General features: G+C 47.3%; 1 protein-coding gene across 7 annotated transcripts in view; it reads left to right on the top strand.

Moving 5' to 3' along the window:
• The window catches only part of EPN1 (epsin 1), a 336,950-nt gene that overhangs the window by 162,342 nt on the left and 154,841 nt on the right, over positions 1-19,767 (top strand). For 4 of the 7 annotated variants that reach the window (XM_085616570.1, XM_085616568.1, XM_085616569.1 and 1 more), the window contains one exon: positions 781-882. The exons of the other annotated variants lie outside the window; for them this stretch is intronic. In XM_085616570.1, coding sequence (XP_085472696.1) covers positions 781-882 — 102 coding nt within the window. The remainder of the gene's footprint in view (positions 1-780; positions 883-19,767) is intronic. 7 annotated transcript variants of the gene reach the window in all.

The following is a 19,767-nucleotide window of genomic DNA, read 5'->3' as shown; positions in this document are numbered from 1 at the left end:
TCTACACTCTCTAACTCCATTCTCACCCTCTGTGGTAAAACAATCTAACAATGGAGTTGATGCCCATGCGCACTATCACCGAAAGGAGGAGTCAACTTACCTCGTGTCTGGAAAGACTTCTTCGATGAAAAACAACTTGCAAACATCCGGTCCCAACACTAGATGGCAGGAGTATGCAAAGCATGTGAATCTACAGCTCTACATGCCAAGAACAGATGCTTCTGGGTAAGTAACATTTTCCTTTTAGTGCTTATTAAGGTGCTGGTGGATGCAGTGTAAAAAAGAAAAAAAAAAAAAATCTCTATACTGAAAAAAGCATGGGCACATTAGTTCTCAGTAAGCAAGGGCAAAACTGTTTTTTCCGAGTGTCAAAGAAATGGGCACACGTTTAATCTAGAAGAAGTCTCTGCTGTCTTGCTTTTGAAGGTGAAGCTCAACAGTTTTCCGCAGAACACAGCTAAAATATTGTGAGCAGTCCAAAAATGAAACCCAAGTATTACATTCTAATGGATTGTTTAAACATTTTAACTATGCTTTTAAAACGTATGAAAGAACCCTCCACTCTAGGAATGAAGGTTTCTGATATGTTCAGTTTTTTAAATGTGTGCTTTGTTAAAAAGTTTGAGGATTTAAAACGAATGTAATGAAAAAATATTTAAGCTGTTAATTTCAGATAGGTTAAATTTTCCTTCGCTTTTGAAGATAATTTTTTGGAGGGAGGGCATGAATGTTGTGTTTGTTTGTCTACTCTATGTTTGTGTGCTCCTCCTCCCTTCCCAGCCAGTACCAGCTTTGACAACTTCGGCAGCCCTGCAGACAGAGACGAGTTTATGGACTTTGACAGCTTGCGGACCACCCTTCCCCCATCGGGAAGCAGCACAGGTTCGGGAACCCCACCTTTTGAAATGCTCGTCCTCCTGCCTGGTGTTTTACTGCCTGGTCTGCTTCCATCTGCATGAGCTTCCTACTTGCCTCTGAAGCTGCTGCTCAAATGCCGCTTTGCATTTATATTTTTTGCAGCTCTTATTGCTAGTTAAAGAATGGTCTGACTTGGTCCCCTGCAGATGTCAGACGCTAAAGATGAAGCTAGTTTAGATAATTTTAAATCTCTATGCAGTGTTGAAATACCACATTAATGAAGTAAGCAGGTATCAGTTGACCATTAAATTGTGTTCAGTCTAATTGTGGACACTGAAAGCAGTAGTCCATTTGCAGGTGGTCTTTCTGGACCATTATCATGCATGCTGGTTTTCCTGTTCCACCATAGTGGTTCTGTTGGTGGGATGACCTGAGGTGCAGTCCTGTTGGTGTCTCAGAGTACACAGGAATAGAGCGCTTGCATGTGCAGGAATTTGGTGGCTCCTATTTTGGTGGTGGAATGCGCTTGTTTTACATCTGTTCTCTTCAACTAAACAATTTGTGCCTTACATGATGCAACTGATCACGTTCATTGATGGGGAGTCCATACATAACACACATAATGTTCAGTTTGAAAGGTAAGGGCATGAACACTTCTGCCGGTGTCTCACAGACATGTCAATGAGTGTTAAAAGGTTAACTTTCGAAGAAAATAAGTTACCTAAGCTTAGTTGTTGTGACAATTTGATTGAATTGCTTTATCATATCATAAGTTATTAACAAACGCACGCTCCCTGCTATTTACTTCTCAACATGTACTCTTTTCTTCTTACTTTAATATTGCCAGATTTGAACTCCTCATCAGTTCAAACTGGTAACTGAAGATAGCGTTTGCTTTCCAAACATCTGTCCAGACCTAGGTCAGTAGACATAGGGGCGAAGTAGACCTAGTAAATGAGGGAGCTTGCATTTTGCCAACTTCCCAGGTAAGTATCTCTACACAGGTCAATAAGAAAATGAAAGAAAATAGGTGCTGAGAGAGTTCATTGAATGGAGTGTGGGTCAGGTAGATTTTTCTTTTATTTTGGTCCCTTTGAATTGTAACTGAAATCTGTTGTCCATTGTATACCAGCGGGTTGAGTATTGTGCTGTCTAAATGGATAATATACTTTAGTACCCATTTGGCATTACATAACATCTCTACATCTGTCTAATTGGAGGCTTTACATGAAGAGCGTGCTCATCGTCAGTGATGGGCAGGCATGCAACAAACACCTGATATCTAGGCTAGATGGCTTCCAATAAAAACCTTCAGAGCATTTTTGAAGTCAGCATAGTTCTGTTAAGATTGTAAATCCAAGTAGGTCTGTTACTTCAGCCTTACGGGACATTTCATCTTGAATTTCACACACTAGCTGGCACACCTTTTGTGATGAGCAAAAGCAGTAATCTGTGGTAGCCTGCTAGCTAATAATGCTTTGTGGGCTTTCAAATGTATTCTAAGTAAATAGCTTGTCCTTTTCGGAAGCCAGCACCAAATGGCAGGATAATGCAAAGCATGTGATCTACAGCACGACAAGCAGCAAACCGTTGGATACAGTTAAGTAACATTTTCCTCTCTGTGTTATGGCAGCATTCGTTCTTCGAAGTAACATTCCCAGGAGCATTATATACTAATTGTAGAGGGGTGACTTTCAAAGGTCAGTTAAATTGCTAAGTTCAGAGCAACAAGCATGTGCTCATTGGAGGCATTGACGATCTGCTAAATTGAAAGAAAGCCTAAAACAAAAGTGACATGGGTGTTTCTGTCAAAGCTGTTTGCAAGGATTAACCTTTCTCCAACTGAAAGGAGACTCGCTAGGATGGTGTCTTAAAGGAGATCATCATGTAACGTGCACCTTAGGTCTTGTCTGGTATGGAACACAAATAGTGAGATGCAAGAAGCTGCTTCATGGCAGTCTTTACCTGTGTGTGAAGAAACTTTCTTAATGCTTCTTTAGAAAATAAAGTTAAGAAATAAGTAGCCTGTAAGTCGATGCCAAGTTTGTAAATACAAATATACTGAAGTATTATAATGGATAATTATAGCACAGGATGGAGGTAGATGTTGGATACCTCTTTAAGAGGTTCATTGGAATAACAGTCTCTACAGTTATGGTGTGTCCTGAATACAAATACCTTAAGCAAGGAGACTCTGACTTGGCCACATGAAGGTTTAATAATTGTCTAGTGAGCTACACCCAGTGATGTATTAGGGATATAGGAGTGTATTGCCAAATTCCCATCACTGCTATGTACGTTCAAGAGTCAAACAACTTTAAACATAATTTACTTCTCACTTGCTATGACTGCTCTATTAGTAAACTAGGTAGCAACAAAGCCACTATCATCACATTTAACCGTGTTTATCGACACAGCATCAAAGAATCGATCAACTATAATTGTACATTCATCATATATGTTATATAATGTCCCTGTAACCTATACTATATTAGGAGTCTAAAACTTGGATCCAGGAGCACTATTATACCATATACAAATCAGTCTCTTGCAGAACATTTCATTGATTTATTTTATTTATTTTAGAAATTTGTAAAGCGCTCAGCTACCCCCAACGGGGGTGTCCCGCCGCTGACAACAAGAGAATGTGACGGTAAGAGGACAAGCTGAGCATGAACAATGTAGCTAAAAGCAGGAGAAAAACCAGGTCTTTAATTTTCTTCGAAATAGAGGCTCAGATGTCGCAAATCTGAGTTCCATCGGTAATCGGTTCCACAGTCTAGAGGTGGCCATGGCAAAAGCCCTGCCTCCCATGCGTGCCAGACTATATCGAGGGCAGAACATGAGGCGAAGATGATTAGATCTCAGGTTCCGTGTCGCCTGAGTCAGCCTGAGTCTATGCATTAAGTATGCAGGACCTCGGCCATTAAGAGCTCTGAAGGTAAGAACTAGGGCTTTATATTGAATGCGGTAGTTCACTGGTAACCAGTGCAGTTTGGCCAAGTACGGTGAAATTGAATGGCGATAAGGGATGTTATAAATCAGCCTGGCCGCCGAATTCTGCACCAGCTGCAAACGATTAATAAGGAACGCTGGAGCCCCGAGGTACAGACTGTTTGCGTAGTCTAAATGAGAAGTTATTAGAGCATGGACTACTGTTCTACGGGACTCATGAGGCAAAAAAGGGATGATTTTTTTTTATCATTCGTAGTTTTCCAAAGCAGGAGGAAGAGACTTTTACAGGAAAGCTCTGTATCAAATTGAAAGCCTAAGTTGCGGGCAGCCTGAACTGGTGCCGGGGGGGGGGGGATTAAGTTCAACAGGCCACCAGATGTTAGAAGGGATGGCAGATTTCTGATTAAAGAAAAGAACCTCCGTTTTTTCGGCATTTAATTTCAAATTGTTGGTGGACATCCAGGAGGCGATGTTAACCAGGCAGTGGCGAAAATTAGCTAAAGAGCTTTCAGAGTGATCTTTAAATGAAAACACAAGCTGAGTATCATCAGCGTAGAAGATCACTCTAACGCCCCAAGATTCAACCACCCTTGCCAACGGCCTAAGATATACGTTAAATAGGAGGGGGCTTAGGGCAGAGACCTGAGGGACCCCCCATATCAATGGTTTCTCAGTGGAAACAAAAGAGCCAAAGGAGACCTGTTGGAATCTGTCTGTCAAAAATGATTTCACCCAAGCCAGCGGAATCCAGCCAATGCCCACTTCCAAAAGACGATTAAGTAAGATGTTATGAGAAATGGTATCGAATGCTGCGGATAGGTCGAGGAGGACCAACATGGCCTCCTCTCCTCTATCCACGCATTCGCGAATTGATTCAGTTGCTTCAAGCAGGGCTGGTTCGGTGCTAAAGTTTGGCCTGAATCCTGACTGGGTGTCATGTAACAAGTGATTCGATTCCAAGTAGTCAGACAATTGCTCTTGCACCACTTTCTCTAACACTTTAGCTGGTTTAGGGAGAAGTGAAATGGGCCGATAATTGCTAAAACATAGTGGGTCGGCATCAGTTTTTTTCAGAATTGGTAATAGCATTGCATGTTTCCACAGAGAAGGAAAGAGGCCCGATTGCAGGGATAGAGTTCCAGATTTTTAACAAAGGTTTAATCAGTAGCGGAGCTAATTCATTCAAAGTCTGAGCCGGAGCAGGATCAAGGGGGGAGCCGGACTTACATTTTAAGAACAGGGACAGAGCGTGCTCTTCAGACAGAGGTTTAAAAGAGGTAAATGTTGTGGCGCTGGTGGTTTCATTGGCTGAAGTGGTAGCTAGCGGAGTCTGTTGAATAGCATTAAACATCAAATATTCATATTTACAGGTATTGAACAAATTTCAAAGAACCCCAGATGCAGCAACCGGGAACTGTTCCTAATAAAAAGAGAAAGTGAATGGACTTTGCATTTATACACAGTACAAAGAAGATTTTAGAGTTCAAGATGCATTACTGCTCATTTTAAACACCAGCCTATGCATGTTCTCTGCATGCATATTGTCCCACACAAAGCCCACGGCCAGCTTCACATCAAACTGTTGATCAACCTTGGTCTCGTCCACTCTCCGAATGCTTCTAAAACATATGTTCATCTTCTGTTCTCGAATGATATATTCACTTCCGCCTGTCTGTTAACCATGCTAGACTTAACCCCTGTTCAAAATAACCAACAAGAGACTGGCACAGGTCTAGTAATTGTATGTTCATAGCATGTGCGGCTGTAGATACACTTCCTTTGCATACACCTGCCGTCTAGTGTTGGCCTTGGACATGTTTGTTTGAACAAGTCTTTCGAGTCACTGGGAGTCCTCCCCTACTTGGAAATGTGCATTGGCTTGGACTACATTATTAGATTGTTTTTCTCTGCCATTGGGGTCGGATGTGTAGGAAAAGTGCCCCTTTTTGACATGATCACCCCCACTTTTTGCCTAGTATCTGATGCAGTTTTGACTGAAGTGCCCTGGGTTCCTGCTATCCAGATCCCGAGTGCCAGATCTCTTTCCCGAAAACTGTAAATTGTTCCCCCCAATTGGCAATACCTTTAGCACCCCTTGTAAGTCCCTAGTAAATGGTACTTCTGGGCAAGGAGGCTAAAGAGGGTCTCTAAGGGCTGCACATGTATTGTGCCACCCTAAGAGAACCATCAGCACCAACATGCGGACTGCCAATGCAGGCTTCGTGCCATGGTGCTGAGAAAGGAAGACATGACATGGCACACCTGTGTGCTATACCTAAAGACACTGCATGCAGAATAGGCAAGTCAGCCCCTACAGCCCTAAGGCAGGGTTCACTATACTACATATGTGGACATATCTGCATGAGCAGATTTGCCCCTGTGATGTCTAAGTCGATTCTTAGAAATTGCAAGTGGACAGGGAAGCCATTTTGAGTACATGTGCTAGACAGTGGTGCTTACATGTTTCTTGGCTACATGATGGCTTCACTGAAACTAGAGATGTTTGGTATCTCATACTAATAAACCCACAATGATTCCAGTGGCGGATTTATTTATTAAACATTTTATTATCAGTATAATACACATCGAGCAGAGCAATTTACAGTCATGACCTATTACAGAGAATATTTGACATAACACACGCAGCAATTCCACACACGATGAGTAGTCATGTAAATACAGTTGTGCCCATCCCAGCGCCATACTGTTGCCGAGTTTCACACCTCACATTGGAGACTTTTTTATGGCATACCTGTTTTCGGTTTATCAGTCACTTAAGTCCGAATCTGAGTCTGCTGATGGAGGGGCATAGATATTTCCCTGGAAGGTGTTTCAGTTCCCCTACACACGTGTCCATTTTCGAGGGGATCCCCTATTAATAAAGACTGCCTTTTCTGCCACCATGGTGCTATCTAGATCCCGGCACCACTGCTGGTGAGTAGGTAGTATTGGGGCTCCCCAGTGTTGCGCAATGTTCCTTTTGGCTAGTGTGATGCCGAGTGTCGCCCAACCCTGTGCCGCATGGTTGAGATCTGTGGGCTCCCAAACATTAAGCAGGCACATCCGAGGTTCTGGGGGTACCTCAAATCCACACACCTGGGTGATTGTCGTCATAACTGCCCTCCAGTATTGTGTAATGTGGGGACACTCCCATATCGTGTGGTAGAAAGTACCCGTGAGCCCGCAACCAGTGGCGGATTTATTAATACATGCACCCAGAGGGCACCTTAGAGGTATCCCCTGAAAACCTACCGACTACCTGTGTACTGGCTCACTGGTGCAGACAGCATGTCACCACAGACAGGTTTCTGTGTCCCTGAATGTGAAAACCTGTGCTTTCTGAGGACCAAGACCGTGCTTGCTCCAGCCAGAGCTGTTGTCACCGCCTACTAGCAGGATGACTAAGTAATAAGCATATCAAGGCAGGTGGCTTCAAAGGCCTCTGCTGCCTTTGATTTGCGACCCAACACTCCCCCAGTCAGGGGAAATGCCACCCTCTGGCCACAGCACCATTTGGCACTAAGACAGGTGGGGTAAGTGGCGTGTCAAGAGTCTTGTTCCCCTCTCAGGCTAGTACCATCCCTTAGGTGGGCTACTTGAAGTGAGCATGGCTTGTAGAATTCCACTATCTTAGTTTGGGCTGAATTAGGCTCTCTGGTTCAGGGTTATTCCCACTTCCCGTAGGAAGTGGTAATACAAAGGGTGTAGACAGTCTAAAGATAAGTAGCCCATTGGCTGCTACCTGTCACTCCCTGTAATGCCCCTAAATTGAGTATGTAGGTGGCACCCTTGACACCAGTAACTTAGATTCGATGGAACTAGAAAGGACAAAAAAGAGCCACCAGAACTGAAGACTGCTGTGGATGTTTGGTGCTAAACCGTGCCTGCAACAAGCCTCGACAGTCATGACCGGCGGCGACTCCTGCAGCTGACCAGCTTTCAAGAACCCCAGGAGATTGCCAGCCATCGCAAATTGCCAAGTAATCTCACTTGGATTAGAGGAGCTCCTCCGCTGCCGTCCGCAGGCACTAAAACGCAAAGTCTTGTCTACCGAGTTGCTGCTCTCCTGGCTAGCCTGACGAAGCAGCCCTTCAGGAAGAGGACACTGTGCTCCCGAAGGTCAGATCTGTCCAACCCACCAAGTGAGAGGACTCAAGGACCAACCGGAGCCACACAAGACCAATACCCTAGGTACTAGACTCCTTGCAGCAGACTGCGCCCTTGAGTCCAATCTGACTCCAGCTGCACTGAGACCAAGCAGCCGTCTAGGGATGACAGCACTACAGAGACTCACTTCAAGAGTGGCCCAGCTTTCCGGAATCTCCCTCAACTGGTGAAGACCGAAGACACGAACAGCCCAGCCAACCTTTCTACTCTGTGCCCCAGCCCAGGTACCGGAGTACCAGCTGTGCTCCCTTGTTCCCAGGACCCTTGTGACCCGAGCACCCATTGGGAGCTCCCGGACTTGTCCCCAAGTTTGCCTCTGCAGCCTTTTTCTAGGTGGCCCTCTTCTTTCCACTGGCGTAGCGCGCACAACTACCAACCCAACCAGCCTCTCTGCACCTGGATGCCCCAGGGCAGGTAACCAGTAACTGATGGTGGTACTTAGGACCTTGGCCCCCTAAGTTCCGAAGGAGACCCCCAGAAACAGATTGCAAATAACATATGCCTTTTCTTCCATAGAGAGGCATTGCTGCGTAAAGACGCATTGAATTGAACTTTTTACTTACCTGTAAAAAATCATATTGAAAAAAGTACTTGTTTCATAATGTCATTATTATTCTTGTATTTCTCATTGATTGCCTCTAAGTAGAACAAATGCTTGGCACTACCCTCTGTTAAGCTTAACTGGTAGCCCATACACTACCACAAAAGAGAGCATTTAGGTCATCATTTGTGCCTCTGTAAACCAAATGGGGTTTGCCTGGGCTGTTTACACAGTGTACCTCGTTTTGAACCACTATATAAAGAGCCAGCTTCCTACATGATGTGTATCGACTGTATCTGAACTAGACATTCGCTGCTTCGAGCCTCAAAGGTTGAATCCGCCACTCTGATCACTGAGAAGACTTACTGTCATCAACGGCTGTCCTTTTTCCGTTCCTTCAACACACTTTGGAGGCCATTACTGAAGACCAGGTCCCTGACTCTCAGGGTGCCCTCACCCTTTTGGGGCACCATGCATATTTCATTATTGACTCTGTAGAATGAAGAGGCATAGAGTATGATGGGACGGCACCCAACCTTGAAGAGGAGCTTCATGAGAGATTGAGACTGATCATCATCCATTCCCGTATGGGGAAGATCTCTTCAGGAACCCTCAAACTTTGCCCAAGAAAAGGAGGCTAGCTTTTGAGGACATAGCTGTACTTGGGTGACTCTTCCGAGCCAGATGTATGACGGAACTGCGCAGGCCATTACCACACATGCCATTACCACCCAGTGCTTTTACTACGCATATGCCTTTACCACACATACCTTTAAAACCCTTTGTATTTATATATACATATATTGACACACACATACTTGTATACATGCATACATACATAACATATAAATACATACATATGCATATCAAGGCTCTCCGGAACCGAAACGCGTAATAGCTGTTTTACCTCTGGGTGAATAAATCTGATTTTATGCACCATAGTCGTGGTCCGTGCTCCATTCTTCCGAACCGAAGAGCCAGTGGCAGTGGAGTGCTCGAGACATATGCATGTATGTATACATACAAATGTATATGTATATATACTCATACACGCGTGTCCATAAATATATATGTATATAATATATATATATATATATAGCCTAATCGACTCCTCAACTCAGGCACGCCAAACCACCCAATACTCTTACCCACCCAATGCTCTAAAAACACCCCTACCACTCAATACCCCTAACCACCTTAAACCCTAATAACACCCTCACCACCTAATACCTTCACTAACTCCTAATCCATAAAAATACCCTTAAACACCCTTACCACCCAATACCCTTACCCACCCTGTACATGTGTGTATATATCTATATATATAGTCACTGAAAAAACCATAGGTTTCACACACGTTATAGTTAGGAATTAGCATTTAAAAAACCTTGCAAATTCACTTAAGAAACCATAGGTTTCACACATGTTATAGTTAGCTGGACATTTCACTCGTGAAAAACCATTGAAATTCCCCCGTTCTAGTTAGTGCAGACAACTATAACTCACGTGACCGGAATCCTCTGCTGATGACGTCAGATATTACATCACTGTATTTAGACACCTATTTACCCATGTCGTCTTCCATTAATCCTTAGCTATACATATATTACAAATATTTTTTTTTCCGAAAGACACATATGTCATCCGTGATGTAATATCTGACGTCATCAGCAGAGGATTGCGGTCGCGTGAGTTATAGTCGCCTGCACTAACTATAACGGGGGAATTTCAATGGTTTTTCACGAGTGAAATGTCCAGCTAACTATAACATGTGTGAAACACTCTGGCCAACTCAGCTCCCCACCCCATGCCCAATGTCAACCTCCATGAGGAGAACATCTCTGCCTGGCTTCTAGCAGCTAGCAATGACCATGCCTCACTTAAACAAATCAGACTGACCCGTCGCCATACGGCGCAGAAGTGGTTCTCCCCCGACCTAAAACAACAAACTCTCCCTCTGCCAATTTGAAAAGAAGGGAGGCAGATCTATTCGCTGGCCCATAAAACTACCTATTTACTGGCCTTGAAGAAATACAAAAAGGCAATTTCCCCAGCTAAGGCAGCCCATTTCTCCTCAAGAATCCTAACCGCTAACAACAAATCCAAAGAAATTTTCACAATCGTAGACAAACTATCCAATCCAGAGAGAACTCTTAGCTAACCCACGCCGTCACAGGACCTCTGCGACTCCTTGAACAAGTTCTTCATTGACAAAATTGTCAACATCAAAGCCAGTATCCCCTCCCCTACGTTGCTACAAGCTGCCCCCCCATGCCCAGTAACCCCCACTCCCTTAACTTTTTTCCGCCCATTGACACAGTAACCCTGTGTGTCCTACTAACAAAAGTCAGATCTGGCTCCCCTACGGTCTAATGTCCCCCTCATGTCTTAAAAACAGCCTTCTCCACTGTCCCGGCCCCTGCCTCGCCCTTCTCAACAACTCACTGTCCCAGGGCGTTGTACCTAATACCTTCAAGGCGGCCATAGTGGTCCCTCTTCTAAAGAAACCTAGTGCCGACCCCAAGACGCTGGCTAACTACCGCCCTATTTCCCTGCTCCCCTATTTGGTTAAGTTATTGGAAGCCCACGTTGCAAAATGCATGTCCAATTTCATGGAACAATCCGAGTTCCTTGACCCACGCCAAGCGGGTTTCCGTACAGGAGGTTCTGGACTCCTTACGAAAAAAGGCAGACAAAGGCACCCCTCAGGCCCTGGTGCTGTTGGATCTCTCGCCCACATTCGACACTGTCGACCATAATATATTGGCAGACCGTGTCAGAGAGGCAGGTATTCAGGGCCTCGCCCTTAAATGGATCATCTCCTTCCTGGAAAACCGCACTCAGGCAGTCTGTACAGGCCAGTTCACTGCCCCCAAACTCAAAACCACATGCGGGGTTCCCCAGGGCTCTGCGCTCTCCCCGCACCTGTTCAACCTCTACCTTCTCCCTCTGATCAGACGTCTGAAGGAAAGAAGGGTGGACACCTTCAACTATGCCGACGACCTCCAACTTATGACTATTGACAACTCTTCCCCAGTCGATATCTGATTTTCAATCCACCATGACATTCATCCGTCAATGGATGGAACTCAATCACTTAAAACTAAACCCAGGTAAAACCGAACTGGTCCTGACGAGTGACGCCCATAATCCATGTGGCCCACAGTATTGACCAAGCAAATTAGGCTCCCCCCAGTTCCTTCACCCTCAGTGAAAAGTCTAGGGGTCACCAGGTGCTGATAGCTTTGGTAATGTCACGTTTAGACTATGCCAATGCAACATACCTTGGTCTACCACTTGGCCTTACTAAACGGCTACACATGGTACAGAACAAGCAGCCAGACTTGTACACAAACAACCCAGGTGGCAACACACACCCCCCCCCCCCCTTCTTAGGAAACTGCACTGGCTCCCCATCCCCCAGCGCTGCATCTTCAAAGTGGGCAGCCTGGTGTTTAAATCCCAGAATGGCCAGAGCCCTAAATTCATAAACAACCTCATCTCCCGCTACACTCCCTCGCTCAGTCTCCGTTCGGCACAGCTCCAACTTCTGACTGTCCCTACCTTCAAGTTGAAGCGCCAAGGGAGTTGCAGGTTTGCAACTCTAGCCCCCCCATCTATGGAACTCCACTCCCCTGGAAATCAGGTCAAGCGTTAATTTACTGAATTTCAGGAAGGGCCTCAAAACCTGGCTTTTTATCCAAGCTTATGAATGATCTGTCTCCAGGTTGGCTAACCCCCTAGCAATCTGCGCCAAGAAACCAACTGGTGTGCGAGTGCTCTACAAATACTTGATAAGTTAACAAGGGGCATGCGCACAGACAGTGGAGGGCAGGGGGAAGAAAAGAAGGGGCAGCAAGCTATGCAGGAGGGCAATGATGGGACATCAAATTGGGCAACGGAGGGCAGGAGGAGTGGGCCGGGGCATCAAGCTAAACGGAGGGCAGTTGCAGCACATCAGATTATGCAAGGCAGGAGGGAGGTGGTTGGTGCATGGACTCGAACAACAGAGGGTAGGTAGGAGGTGGATAGGGCAGTAGAACGGTCTCACAGGGCTGTAATGAGAAAGCTGAATCATGGACTTGGACAGTGGATGGCATGGAGGGCAGGTGCAGCAAGCTTGGGTGAGGGTAGCACAGTGCTAGGCCAGGCCCTGTGTTCAACCCCCCCATGCATTGCGATGGGCATCTTACTTAACGTTAAAACTGAAAAATTCACTGGAAAACAACAAAGGTTACAGGGATGTTCTAATTAGGAAATAGAATTTAAAAAACTTTAGAATTTCACTGAAAAAAAACAATGGTTACAAGGACGTTCTAGTTAGGCTCATATGTCACTCGTACAAAACCAGTGAAATTGTTGACCTAACTATAACTTACACTGCTTTTGACCTTAAATATTACATCACTCATGACCTGGTCAGTAACATCACTGACATCTCAAATTACATCATCCATGTCACACACCCACTCATGCCCCATTAGAACACCTCACACCCACACAATCACTTACATACCTGTTGACTAACCCATACAAGCACTCTCACACCCACTCACTCATCTATAGATAAACCCACCCACCCATACAGCCAGTCACTCACTCAGGAGAGGCCGGGCCGTGGTGTGAGACATTATTTTTGGCGGCAATCATATTGAGTATCCCGAAGATGCTCCTGACGTGCTGTATCTATGGACAGTTGGGATCGCGCTGTATTTGTATCTCGCTGCATCCCATAGGGCTGAATTGATGCAGAGACTCCAGCAGCGAAGAGTAGGACGGAACCCTCGGCCCTGTGAGAGCGCAGCAATCAAGGGAAACTCTACTGGATGGCCCTGACTGCTCAGAGGTGGCTGTTGGGGGCAGTGAAAGCATCCTTTGAACTGTCTGTACTGTGCGGACGTGGCGGCCAAAAAGGACATATTTTGGTCACGCCTGGTCGACCCAGAGCAGCAATTGCGGTGGCAAGGGGAATCTGTGGCCCTTGACCCCGTGTGGTTGTGCATACATCATTGTACCTTGCACATTACCAAGAGTGTGATCCATGCAGAACCGACCGCACTGGAGGAAATGGCCCTCTGATTCATGCTATTGCCGCGACCACTTGACCTTGAAGCTGCCCCCTGTTGCCAGACCTGTGAGTCTTTCACCCATCCAGCTGTGAGCGTGGAGGCCCTACCAGCTTTATCCCCATTAGTGCCCCGCTGATTGCACTGCTCAAGAGATGCCAGTGGGAGATGGTACCAACCGCATTAATCATTACATGCAACGTGTCAGTGACTTTTGGTCTTCCTAGAGGCCGAGTAGGCACCACCAGAGTAGGAAGGTGAGGACAACTCAGGGCCCAGCACTGCGAGTGACACTGGGGTGATGGTCGCAGTGGGATCCTTGGGCTCACTTATACCTTCTCTGGAACACGGGACTGGTACCCAATGGTGGATGGCACGTTACAGATTTGCGTGTATTAATTAGTGTGATAGGTACCATCTTACTGGCCTCGCTTGAGCAGTGCAATCGGCAGGGCCCGGAACTCAGGGGAGGGGAATCTGTGAGGCCCCAGGATTGTTTTGTCCTACCCACCGATCCTCACATGAGTCATTGCCCCGCAGGACCTTCTATGCCCTACAAAGAGCGCATCAAGTGCCTACACGACCTCCACGCCCAGGAGCCACCGACATGCCCAGTGGTGCCAAATATTGCTCTACAGGGACTGTGACTGTATCCTAGCTCAAGCCAGGAAAAAAGGTGCCTTACAGTGGGCAATAGGAAAGTTAGGATTTTCCCAGACTTTACTAGAGAAGTGCAAAAACAACGCTCCACATTCTTGGCAGCGAAACATCACTGCGCCAAATGGGTGTAACTTATGCTATATTATTCCCTGCCTGACTGAGGGTGATTACACCCGATGGACTTCTTTGGCACCCCACAGGAAATATGGGACAGGATCGATCGCCACCAATAGACTGGATTTGTTGGAGGTCTTGCTGCGGCGGAAGCGACTGGCACGGACCTCAAGGTGCCACTGGGAAAACCCCATCAGGAGCATAAGTTCTGCAGGAGCAGCGGATGGCACTGGAGGCAGCGGTGGCCTTGCGCCCACCTGTTTCGTTGGCTGAGGAGGACAGGCCTCAAATCTTGATCAAGGATCTATTTCAGCTGAGGACTCAAACACTGAGCTGCCTGTGGTGACACCTGCGATGGCAGATTAACTTGATTGACAGGCCCACTGTAAAATATGGGGGGTATGAGTATATTCCATATAGATCTCACAATGGCATGGGAGGAATGCAATATAATATTACCCGTGGGGTATGCAATTGAAACGTTAACCCCCAGTGTGCCTGGATAATTTGTAAGTCTAATGGTTTGACTGATTGTGAAAGGAGGGGACCAGAGCGAGCCGCTCCAGATGACTCGCCCCTCTATTACTATCTGTGTGGGTTCACCCACTAGTGTTTGTGCTTTTATTAGAAGTTTGAATGGGAGGCACTTGCACGCTTGTCCTTTGGAGTTGAAGTTGGGATGATTATTGTTTAACTGTCAATGGAGTGTCATACCTGTCGCGCACCAGGAGTACATATTGCTCTGTTGTAGATGGATACCGAATAATTCTACTGTGTTTAGGTCCCATCAGGGAATAGTGTCCTTCATTGCTTGCTTATGAAGGCTGTCCCCATGACGTATAAAATAACTATCCTGGAATGCGAGGGGGAAGCACATAATGGCCATACAATAGTCTTTTCATATCTTTACAGATGAGAGTCTAGATAGCACTGCTCCAGGCGACACTCCTTGTCGCTAAAGAAAGGGCTGCACTACACCGTAGATGGCGAGGCCAGCCTTACTAGATATATATATATATATATATCTATCAAACATACTGATGGGTTGGAAGCTGTCAAATATTATTTAGGTACTAGAAATATACAATTCTTCCAACATAATGCCATGTTAATCAAAATGATTGAATTGTGTTTGCTGAGTAATTATTTTACTTTCAACAAAGAGGTGTTTCATCAGCTGCGCGGGGTGGCCATGGGGGCATGCTTTTCTCCCACCGACGCATGCTTGCATGTGGGTTGGTGGAAGGAGCATGTCCTTAGGCATACCCACAAACAGGTGTATGACACGCATGTACTTAACTGGTGGCGTTTTATTGATGACGTGTGTTATCTGGAAGGTATCTTTGGAGGCACCCCAAACTTTTGTTAGTACTATTAATAACAATGACCTGAATTTAGAATTTACTGCCCACATCAGCAACCAGAGAGTCCAGTTTCTTGATGTGGAAATCTGTCGATAATACCTTACAAACCAAACTGCATAGAAAGGTAAAAGCGGGAAATTATATTTTACACGGCAGCAGCTCCCACCCTAAACATCTAATAACAAGCATACCGTACGGAGAATTCTTAAGAGTTGAGAGAATCTGCAGTTTAGACACGGATCTCACACAGTGTCAGGCTGAAGCAGCACAGAGATTCTTTGTAAGGGGCTATAAGATGAGACTTGAACACCGCAATATCTAAAGCCAACAGGACTGATATCACAGTTAATACTGACACTAGAACTACCCCCATTAATATTGAGGCAATTAAGAACCAACACACAAGTAGTGACTCAATTAGGCTTATAACCACCTTCAGTCACCAAGAAAAACAACTAAGAAAAATAATATACAACTGGCATATTCTTAAAACTGATATGACACTTTAACAAATTTTGCCTGAATTGCCCTCAATTACATTTAGACGGGCACCTTCAATGAGGGATGCATTAGTCAAAACCAGCCCTGAGGTTACTGCACCTAACAATTGGTTATCAAATAGGAGAGGTTTTTATAAGTGCAGTTCATGCCGAGCGTGCAAATTTGGGGTCAATAAACAAGAATATACAAATGCATGTGTACCTACACCCATTAAAATCAAGGGAATGTTCACTTGCAGAACGGAATTCGCGGTATATATTCTTGAATGTTCCTGCCACCTACAATATGTGGGCAGCACAAAGCTGCAGGTGTTTAATCGGATCCTTCAGCACCTTCGGGCAATAGTCAATTCAGACCCCAGTTGCCCGGCATTTCAAGTTAGTGCACAAAAATAACCTAAATGACCTAAGTTATTTTGTTATTGATGCAGTGCCGAGGTCATCAAGGGGAGGTAATAGAGAAAGAAAATTATGTCAGTTGGAAAACCCAGTATATTTTATATCTGAAAGAGACACGTTAGTGATAGATTCCTTACCTTAGAATATCCCCAGGCGTCAGACTGGATCCGTTAAGTTTTCGTCAGCAGTCCCCCTCGCGTCGGTAGGCGTCGTCGTATGGCTTTGCATACGTCGCTGGCGTCGTAGCCACCGAGATGACGTCGTCTGAGCTACTTAGACGCGCCCACGCACGCGGACGTCAGTTTTTTTCCACGCAGCAGCGCAGATCCGAGAGAGAGCGGTACCTCTAGTTAAAAGTTTTAACTCGATTTATGACAACTTGTTTTGTCGAGAACTCGACTCCTGGTGCAGTAGAAATGCCTGGGTATAAGTCCTGTAGGGCCTGCCACCGGAACATGTCGGTAGCGGACCCGCACGACGTGCGTCTCTTCTGCATGGGGCACGCCCACGACCCCGATACGTGCCCCGATTGTCGGGCCATGGCGGCGAAAGCTTTGCGGGAGTGTTCCTGAAAGTTTTTGGAGGTCCGGCAATCGGTTCCGCGCCGATCGAGGTACCGCTCCCGTAGGAGGTCGAGGGACCGGTCGTGGAGCCATCAGCATCGCTCGCCGGAATCGGGGACAGGTAGGTCACGGCACCATAAAAATTCAAAGAAGCATCGTCGCTCTTCTACCCTTAACCTGTCGCGAGATGCGGTGAAGGGGGCGGGCGGTCACTCCCCTGCGGCTCCGTTGGAGCCTCCGTTGTTTCCTGCAGCCTACCCACTCTTTCCAGGCCCGCACGCGACTTCGGACGAGGTACAGGCCTTCGTGACGGCCTTACGCCATTTGTTTGCCCCATCGGGTCCCTCCAGAACGCCTTTGGGCCCCACAGACCCGTTGGGTGGATCTGCCCCCGTGCCGCCGTCTTTGGCCTCGGCTACGCCGGACGGCGCTGAACCAGGATTGGTCTCTTACCCCCGATTCCATTTCTTGGTGGGGAATTTGTTCCGTTTCCCTGGGCACCTCGTCCTTACCGGCCTCCTCAACAACCTGTGGATGAAGGGGAGTACTGGGATTGGTCTGAAGACCCTCTTGCATCTCAATGCGAGGGTGAGCCTGAATGGGAAGACGATATGGAGGGTCCAGTGGATCTGGGTTTCTCTCCACACCCTGGCACACTGTCCCCTTCTTCTGTGGCTACGGAAGAGGTTGAGACCTTCTCAGTTTGTGTTGCGTAGGGCGGCTGTGGCTCTTAACCCCGAGCTCCCTTCTGTACCCTTCAGGACCAATCTCCTGACTGAGGTGCTGCAGCCACCGTTCTCCTCCGCGGAGCCACTGCTGCCCTTCAACGAGGCGCTTACTGACATCCTGTTGAGCACCTGGACCAAATCTAACTCTGGTTCTGGTAGATAAGGGTGTGGCACGCCGCCATCTCCTGGCGCCGGGCGACCCCAGCTTTCTCACACAACACTCGTCGCCTGAGAGTCTGGTTGTCCAGGCTTCTGCCTCGCCGAGCGCATTCCCGTCTGCTCCTCCGGACAAGGAATCTAGGAAACTGGAGCAGTTTGGGATGTTCCGGATTGCGAGCGGTGAATACTGCGTGCCTGTTGGGCCGCTATTCCCATTCTGTGTGGGACACTGTAGCACAGGTGCTGCCTCAGTGCTCTGTGGAAGCTAAATTTACTATCCGTTGTGGGCTTGACACAGCCGATTCCCTCTGCAGGGCACTTTCTACAACAGTGGCGCTCCGCCGTTACGGTTGGCTCAGAATTACTGGCTTCTCCGGGGATGTCCAGAACACTTTGTTGGACATGCCCTTTGATGGCACTCGCCTCTTTGGTGACAAGGCGGATAGCACCCTGGAACGCTGTAAGGGCTCTCGGGCTACGACCCAGTACTTGGGTCTCGCCACCACTCTTACTCCCTCGGGGGTCCACTTTTCGCTCCTTTTGAGGTCCGGGTCGAGGCACCCTAGCGCGTTCCTTTCATACACGCAAGCCTGCGCAGCCGCAATCTCAGAGCAGCCGTGGACGTGGGACCCGCCGTGGTGGGTCCCGAGGGCAGCGGGCAGGTCAATCCACCTCCGCCCCTGCCGCCTCAAAATCCTCCTAGTCTGGCATTTCAGGGCCACCAGACGCCAGTGGGTGGCAGGATTCGCCATCACCTTCCCCACTGGCGCACCATCACCTCGGACAGGTGGGTTCTGCAAATAGTCCGAAGGGGCTACTCCCTTCCCTTAGAGTCTACCCCTCCAGCCATGCCACCTCGGTACCACAGCATGTTGGGGGAATCACTTGGCGCTTCTCCAGCAGGAAGTTGCGTCCCTCTTGGCCAAGGGGGCCATCGAGCGCGTTCCAACGCCAGAAGTAGGTCGTTGTTGTTTTTCCCACTACTTCCTGGTTCCAAAGAAGGACAAGGGTCTGCGTCCTATCTTAGACCTCCGGAACGTCAATCGCTTCCTCCGGAAGGAGAAGTTCAAGATGCTCACGCTTGCTCAGGTCTTGTCTGCCCTAGACCCGCAAGACTGGCTGGTAGCGCTGGACTTGCAGGATGCTTACTTTCATATACACGGCCCACCGGCGTTACTTACGGTTCACGGTAGGCCACGAGCATTTTCAGTTCACCGTGCTCCCTTTTGGCCTTACCAGCGCCCCTCGGGTGTTCACGAAAGTGATGGCGGTGGTCGCAACTCATCTGTACAGATCAGGGGTTTCAGTCTTCCCCTATCTCGACGACTGGCTGTTGAAGGTGGGCTCGCCCCAGGCAGTCGACTCCAGACAATGGATGACCTCCTGCATTTGCTGGGGTTTTCCATCAACGTGCCGAAGTTGCACCAGATTCCCTCTCAGAAGCTCCAATTTATCGGAGCGGTTCTGGATACGGCGCAGTTTTGGGTTTATCCTCCCGAACAGCGAGTCCAGGACATTTGGGCTATGATTCCGATCTTTTGTCACTGGTCCTGGGTTTCGGTCAGGAAGACCCTGAGGCTGCTGGGCCTCATGGCATCCTGCATCTTGCTGATCTATCATGGCAGATGGCATATGCGGGCTCTGCAGTGGGACCTGAAGTTCCAGTGGACGCAGCATCGGGGCAACCTGTCCG

This window comes from Triturus cristatus, chromosome 7 (assembly GCF_964204655.1).
Source record: "Triturus cristatus chromosome 7, aTriCri1.1, whole genome shotgun sequence".
Lineage (NCBI taxonomy): Eukaryota > Metazoa > Chordata > Amphibia > Caudata > Salamandridae > Triturus > Triturus cristatus.
Note: the sequence above shows the minus strand (reverse complement) of the source record. Positions and strands in the feature narration are given on the sequence as shown.